The following is a 7,760-nucleotide window of genomic DNA, read 5'->3' as shown; positions in this document are numbered from 1 at the left end:
TCTCTCATGGCAGGAGGAATTGTTACTTCTCCACCGCTTCCCCTGCTCCTCAAAGAGGGGAGATGAGAAGTAGAATGGACAAGATTTGCCCAGGTTCAGTTACCCTAATATAAAGCCCAGCCTGCTGTCTCCTGCTAGAGGAGAGACTGTGGAATACACTGACCTCTTCTCCTCACCCTGGGTTCTACAAGTGGATGGCCAGCTTATGTTGTTTCTCTGCTCACATTACTTTGAGGGAGAGTAAGAATGAAGTACATCAGCACTGTGCTATGAACAGATCCAACCCTGAACAGGGTTTCGATCTGTCCCTTGGGCACAAGGAGCCTGGTATGACAGAAAAGGCATGGATATTGAAGTCAGAAAGACCTGGATTTTCAATTTCTGCTACCTCACTCAGCTGTAAAATGAAGATGACACTATCCCTGTTGTCTTGAAAAAGTGGCATGAATTTTGCTTTGCTTCCCCTCCTCTCTTTCCTCAGCTCCATTTAGCAACCAGGAAAGTTCAGATGATAGAGATGGGTGCTCAGCCAGAGCCAAGCAAGCAGATAGAGCCAGGACTCAGATCTAGATTTCTTGAACCCCAGAATATTCTCTTTGGGTTTTTGCATTGGGTGTTTCAGAGCAGGAGAAAAGAACTATGGATGACCCTGTCATTCCATTTTTTTTCTAACTTTCACAACTATTCCTTCAGTCAGCCAATGCACTATTTCTCAAATGCTTACTACACGCAAAGCTCCATGCCTCCTGTGGTGCCTACAGCAAGAACCAAACAAGCCTGGTTCCTGTCACCAAGGAGCTTGTCTTAATATCCTCTTTTGCAAGTTAATTCATGTGGTTTTCACAACGGATGACAGGAATATTAGGATTAGGTACACTTTACAAAGGAGCAAACTGAAGCGCTACGAGATTAAGGACCACAGTGGCACAAAAACGTAAACTGCTATGTTTGATCTCTCCTGTGCTGCAGGGGTTCCCAACGTACGGGGACAGTGAATAAAAGGTTGCTCTTGAGTGATATCTCCCCACGTTGTCTTCTCTCACTCCATTCACTAATATTTTTTCGCTAAGAAAACATCACCCAGAGAACCCAGAACGCCTGCAAAGAGTAGGCCACTCCAGCAAAACTACGCGCCGCCTGCGCCGTCCAGCCGTGGCTTCCGGCTTCCACTGCCCACGTGATCAGGTACCCTTGCTGCGCATGCCTAGTAGGAAGTCGGACTATACCACTTTGCCTCACCGAAAGGATCTATTTTTTACATTTTTAAGTTTAAAACCGATTCCCGAGATTAGGCTTCTATTCTCTAGGTCTTCACAGAGGGTAAGAGTAAGCTCAGTGTGGTAGAGGATGCAAGGACGGGCGGGGAATACGGGCGAAAGCGGAGCAGGGGGTGGGCTCTCCCCCTCGCAGATAATGGGAGGAGCCCGGCCGGGGGGAGTTCTTTCCTTTCGGCGCTGCGGCCGCAGCCATGAGGTGAGGGCGTGCGGGCCCCTGATTTTGCTTGATTCGACGTGCCGGCGGGCGGCAGGGCTCGCTTCCGTGGCCCCGGGTGGGAGAGATGAGGTGGAGGCAGTCCTGAAGCAGCCGGTACCGGAGCTTGGGATGGGCCGGAGCGCACCAGGCCCCGGCCTCGCGGGGATGGGGGGGTGGCGTCCCGAGAACGCGAGGCCGCGGGAAGGGTGGGCCCCGCGCCCCATATGGGTCGCGAGCGACTTTTGCGCGGACAGTGGAAGGGCCGCGGCGGGGTCTAGGCTCTGGCCCCCCTTACTCGCTGGGCGCCCCGGATCGGAGCCGAGCTGTGCTTCCATGTGACATAGGACAAGTCTCGCGTAGGCCTCGGGCCTCAGACTGCTAAGAGTGGGGCGATCCCTAGCACTTTAACGCCTTCCGCCCCGTGGACGGTTCCTAAGAAAACTCTGAGGCTAGCGGAACGTAAGTTTATTACTGTGATAAGACGAGGGAGACGGGCCCAAGAAGCAAAGGACTAGACGAGCGAATCAGACCCTCTGGCCTCGGATTCTTAGACGCCTGTTTTTAGAGCTCGGTACCAGAAAGGGCATAAGCCCCTTCTTCATCCCAGTTTTATCCTTTAACCTCATTTTCCGGAGGAGAAAACTGAGGCAGAGAAGTTAAGGCATAGCTTGGACTTTGTTCTCATTCCAAGGTGGCCAGTTGCTCTTGCAGGAATGCACAGCAAAAGTCTTGCTAGAGAAATGATTCTTAATATGGGGGCGGGATGTTGCCCCAAATCCTGAGTGCTTACACACATCCAGTTCCCGTGCTTTAGGTTTCACAACATTAAAAGATTGCAAGGCAAGTCTTGTCGGGGAATGGCTTCCAGGGCTTGATAATGTTTTCTGTTTGTCACAGTATGCTCAGGCTTCAGAAGAGGCTTGCTTCCAGTGTCCTCCGCTGTGGCAAAAAGAAGGTCTGGTTGGACCCCAACGAGACCAATGAAATCGCCAATGCCAACTCCCGTGAGTTCTTGGGATCTTTTTCACCCTACTCCTTTCTCATCCTTCATGAGATGAAAGATGTCACGATTTTGACTCTCAGCAAACCTAGGAAAGCTCATAGTCTGGGGTCTTCTAAAATGGAGGGTCCCAGGGCGCCTGGGTGGCTCAGTTGGTTAAGCGACTGCCTTCGGCTCAGGTCATGATCCCAGGGTCCTGGGATCGAGTCCCGCATCGTGCTCCCTGCTCTGCGGGGAGCCTGCTTCTCCCTCTCCCACTCCCCCTGCTTGTGTTCCCTCTCTCGCTATGTCTCTCTCTGTCAAATAAATAAATAAAATCTTTAAAAAAAAAAAACTTTAAAATGGAGGGTCCCAGAAATAAGGAGATACCAGAGGTTCTCTGTCATTTGCCAAAATGACAGGATGGGAGTTAATGGAACAACCCAGTGTTGTATTAATGATCATTGCTAACGTGGGTATTGCTTTATAACTATGTGAAGGATTTATGAGGAGACAGTACAGGGACTGAGAGTAGAGATGGCCAAGGAAATGATGAAGGATGGATTGGGAAGACCTGGGACCTCGGGCTTTAGGAAAGGCCTCTTGGCATATAATTCGGGGCAGTTAAACAGTTGTCAGTCGTGCAGACAGCAACATATCCACATTACTTCCATGTGATATTGTTACAGAAAAAGGTGTTCAGTCATCCTCGTTAAAGATAGTAAGGCGGGCTTTATTCAGGACCATTGCTGCAAGTGTAGGGACAACTGTGGGATTTTACAGTGGGGGGTGGAGATGGCACTCAAGTCTGAACGTAGCATGGGCAAGTAGGAATTTATGGCCAAGGTGGGTGGTGTGAGGGTCAGTGGATGGAAGATGACTAAGAGGAAACCCTAATGGTAAGGGGCTGTGGGGGGGGTGGATTCTGGCTAGATTGACCAAACAGGATTGTTGCTAAAGACAGGCCGGGATGATCAGACATCACCTGGGGAATGTTGGGGGTTGGGGAACCTGATCTTATATCAAGGGTGGGGGTTTGTGCTTAAACTGACTTAAGCAGGGTTCTTAGAAAGACTAGAATTGGGCGCCTGGGTGGCTCAGTTGGTTAAGCGACTGCCTTCGGCTCAGGTCATGATCCTGGAGTCACAGGATCGAGTGCCGCTTCGGGCTCCCTGCTCGGCAGGGAGTCTGCTTCTCCCTCTGACCCTCCTCCCTCTCATGCTCTCTGTCTCTCATTCTCTCTCTCTCAAATAAATAAAAATAAAATCTTAAAAAAAAAAAAAAAAAGACTAGAATTTACAAGGACATGCACAAGTGGGCCTAGGCGGTGGTTCAGGAGGCTGATGAAAGTTTGGTCAAGCAAAGAATGTTGGTCAATATCAGGGAATTTCTTCTTTTTTTTTTTTTAAGATTTTATTTATTCATTTGACAGAGCACAAGTAGGCAGAGCGACAGGCAGAGGGAGAAGGGGAAGCAGGCACCTCGCTGAGCAGAGAGCCCGATAATGGGGCTCGATCCCAGGACCCTGGGATCATGATCTGAGCTGAAGGCAGACGCTTAACTGAGCCACCTAGGCGCCCTACTATCAGGGAATTTCTTAACCAGTTTGAATTTGTGGCATTGTGATGTGTGCTCAGAATATCATAATCTTATTTTAGACCAGTAGCTAATAGGTGAGACAGGATCTGAAGGACCAGGCCATATCTGTACACTCTTGATCTCACATCCTCAAATACATATAATTTGAGTGTGCTATAAAACATCTAGAAAAATAGAACAAAAGTTTGTTTTTTTTTTTAACAAAAGAGAAATACGCAGAAGTTCCAATATTTGTACCATTGTGAGACCACTGGGCCAGGGATGTGAGCGATGTCTCTGGCCTGGCCTTTTTGGACTCTGGGTTATGACTGGTGTTTTGGGGGCTAAGCCCCACCTCACTGACTAGAAACATCATGTTTTCCCAGGTCAGCAGATCCGAAAACTGATCAAAGATGGGCTGATCATCCGGAAGCCTGTGACTGTCCATTCCCGGGCTCGGTGCCGTAAAAACACTTTGGCCCGCCGGAAGGGCAGACATATGGGCATTGGTAAGTGTGTTCTTCCCTTTTCTCTGAGACTTAAAATTAGAGTTGCCTAAGTCTAGACTGGGATATATCCAGGATCTTTTTCTTTCCATTTTGTCTCCTCGTAAGCCCTTTTCTTACTCCATGATGTTAGATGTGTTTTCTCCGTGTGCAACTCAAAGGTGACGCTAGTGTTGGAGTTGAAGGTATTGGTAGAAAGAGGTCACATTCATTGAGCACCTGCACTGTGCCAAGGATTCTACTGGGTACTTGAAAATGTGGTCCAGTAAATCCTAAAACCACTTTCTAGGGTTAGGATGATTTAGGGAGATGAAGGTCATAGCTCCTTTAAAGCCCCTTCCAGCTTCCCATACTGCTTGGTGCACACCCTGTCCTCTACACATTCTGCAGAAAGTGGGGAATAATTGGCTTGTTGGTGCTTCCTTAAAATGAATAAATGAAAGAAATGCTTAGGGTCGTCGTCGTAAAATGAAAACAATGCTATGAAAATGAGGTCAAGCCTTTGGCCCATGACTGAGTGAATTGTCAAGTGTTGAAGAAACTGGCAGCTGTCGTTGTGACCAAGCAGCTGGCTCTAGTAACTGACTTGAGACCCAGAGGCACAACAGCGGGCTTGACTCCCCTTCCCTGCAGGTAAGAGAAAAGGTACTGCCAATGCTCGAATGCCTGAGAAGGTAACCTGGATGAGGAGGATGAGAATTCTGCGCCGGCTGCTCAGAAGATACCGAGAGTCTAAGAAGATCGACCGCCACATGTAAGCACACCCTCTTCTTGTGGCCACTAAGACCCATTTGGTGCTTTGACAGCTTGTTCTCTGCACAGACCCACAAACTGTCTCATTGGCCTTGGGGGAGGGAGCCATGTGTCTTAGGCCTTTCAAAGAAAGTTCTTCCATTGTCATCTCTATGTCCCGTCCCATTCCCCCCCCCCACCCCCCGGCCATGTGCAACATTAGGATAGCCCAAGAATTGAACTTGACCTGCCAGGCAAGCTGTTCTGTCTGGAAATTGCACAAAAAGTCTTGGTTTGGGGGAAACCGTCCCTGCAGAATAGAGAGGAGAGGAACCCTGCGTACTTAGGGACCTTACATAGAGGGGCAGATGCCGGGCCAGCCTCTGCCCCCATTACTGACCGAAGCCCCTGCGCCTTCTACCCTGCAGGTATCACAGCCTGTACCTGAAAGTGAAGGGGAACGTGTTCAAGAACAAGCGGATTCTCATGGAACACATCCACAAGCTGAAGGCCGACAAGGCTCGCAAGAAGCTTCTGGCGTAAGTTTTTTGAGGAATTGGCTTCTGTCACAGGGGACAGGTTCTTTGATCTTTATTATGAGGGTTCTTCTAAGACCTTTAAAATACACTAATGCCTAATTGTGACTTGCACACAGTCTGTCCAGAAAACAGCCGTTGCATTAGAAATACATGCTCCTCTGTTGCGCGCACCACCTACCGTCATTGCAGGGCGGGGACTGGGGCTTAGTTGATGCCGAGCTTGTGGTGGCCCTGGTGACTCATTTCCTACGCTGACTAGGCTCAAAGGGAGAGGTCTGGGTGCTTTCTTCTGTCTCCCCAGCAGCTCATTTATTCTCAAACTGACCCATCTTTCCTTTTCTATCATCCAGTGACCAGGCTGAGGCCCGCAGATCTAAGACCAAGGAGGCTCGCAAGCGCCGTGAAGAGCGGCTCCAGGCGAAGAAGGAGGAAATCATCAAGACTCTGTCCAAGGAGGAAGAGACGAAGAAATAAAACTCCCTCTCTTTTGTCTGTACATAGTGGCCTCGGCAGTAACACAGATCAGTTACTCAATAAAACCAACCTTTATCTGCTTCTCTCTGCGTCCAAAGTTTCTGGCTGCTTGGTGGGTCTTCACTATTGAGAGGATCAGAACTGAGTGCACACTGAGGATTGGGGTGCAGGCCCTTTGCAGGGTGCCTGTTCATTTCTTCCTTGGCTCCTGGCCTCCGGTTGTGCTGTGTCCATCCATGGGAGAGATGGGGTTTCTTACCTGGTTTTAGTTGGGTGTAGGGCCTGATATGAAGGGAGGGAAAGAGTGGCTTCTATTACTCAAGTCTCCAAGATCCTGTGCTTCAAAACTGCCCTTCAGGGACACCTGGATGGCTCATTCAGTTAAGGCAGATGCCTTTGGCCTAGGTCATGATCCCAGGGCTCCTTGCTCAGTGGGGAGTCTGCTTCTCCCTCTGCCCCTTGCCCCTCTCGTGCACTCAAGCGTGCTCTCTCCACTCTCAAAATCTGTTTTTTTTTTTTAAAGATTTTATGTATTTGACACAGAGAGACACAGTGAGAGAGGGAGAAGCAGGCTTCCCGCGGAGCAGGGAGCCCGACGCTGGGATCGACCTGAGCCGAAGGCAGATGCCCAACGACTGAGCCACCCAGGTGCCCCTCTCAAAATCTTTAAAAAAAAAACTGCCCTTCACAGCAGAAAGTGGGTAACAGGTCAAAAGTGGTCCCAAATGTTGGCTGAGAACCAACAGAAGTTGTGACATCAGTTGTCACATTGTTTAAAAACCATCAAGATACTATGCATGTATTTCTCAGCTGTCCACTGGGATCCGGGGTTGAAGTCTACTAGAACTCAGGACTGGGGATTTCAACTACCACCAGCCCAGAAGCTATGCCACCTGGACTTAACTGCCGACCCTTCCTTAAGCTGCCCAAATGGCCTTGAGGTCTTTTGAGCATCCCAATTTCTAGACCTCTTTTCTTTCCTACCAAGAGAGATTTTTAGGAGTTCCTGATTGCCTTAGAAGAACATGCACTCAGGGTGCCTGGGTGGCTCAGTCGGTTAAGCATCTGCCGTTGGCTCAGGTCATGACCCCAAGGTCCTGGGATCAGGCCACCTGAGGCTCCCTGCTCAGTAGGGAACCTGCTTCTCTGCTCCTCTCCCTGGCTCGTGTTCTCTCTCTTGCTTTGCAGTCTCCCAAATAAAATCTTTAAAAAAAAAACAAGCACCCAATCTTGGGGTTCTGAGTTTCAGCCCCAGGTTGGGTGTAGAGATTACTAAAAACTTTTTTTTTTTTAGATTTTATTTATTTATTTGACACAGAGAGACACAGCGAGAGAGGGAACACAAGCAGGGGGAGTGGGAGAGAGAGAGAAGCAGGCTTCCTGCGGAGCAGGGAGCCCGATGCGGGGCTCGATCCCAGGACCCTGGGATCATGACCTGAGCCAAAGGCAGACGCTTAACGACTGAGCCACCCAGGTGCC

The 7,760-nt window shown here is 49.5% G+C and overlaps 1 protein-coding gene across 1 annotated transcript; it reads left to right on the top strand.

Moving 5' to 3' along the window:
* The first annotated feature begins 1,406 nt into the window (after positions 1–1,406).
* On the top strand, positions 1,407–6,364 carry RPL19 (ribosomal protein L19). The gene is made up of 6 exons (XM_006743314.3): positions 1,407–1,473; positions 2,371–2,477; positions 4,417–4,539; positions 5,170–5,290; positions 5,697–5,807; positions 6,158–6,364. The coding sequence occupies exons 1-6, from the start codon at positions 1,469–1,471 to the stop codon at positions 6,279–6,281; spliced, it is 591 nt and encodes a 196-aa protein (XP_006743377.1). The 5' UTR covers positions 1,407–1,468; the 3' UTR covers positions 6,282–6,364.
* Positions 6,365–7,760: the final 1,396 nt, after the last annotated feature.

The sequence above is a fragment of the Leptonychotes weddellii genome, chromosome 15 (assembly GCF_054177405.1).
Source record: "Leptonychotes weddellii isolate Sample4059 chromosome 15, ASM5417740v2, whole genome shotgun sequence".
Taxonomy (NCBI): domain Eukaryota; kingdom Metazoa; phylum Chordata; class Mammalia; order Carnivora; family Phocidae; genus Leptonychotes; species Leptonychotes weddellii.
This window is presented reverse-complemented; position numbering and strand designations above follow the sequence as displayed.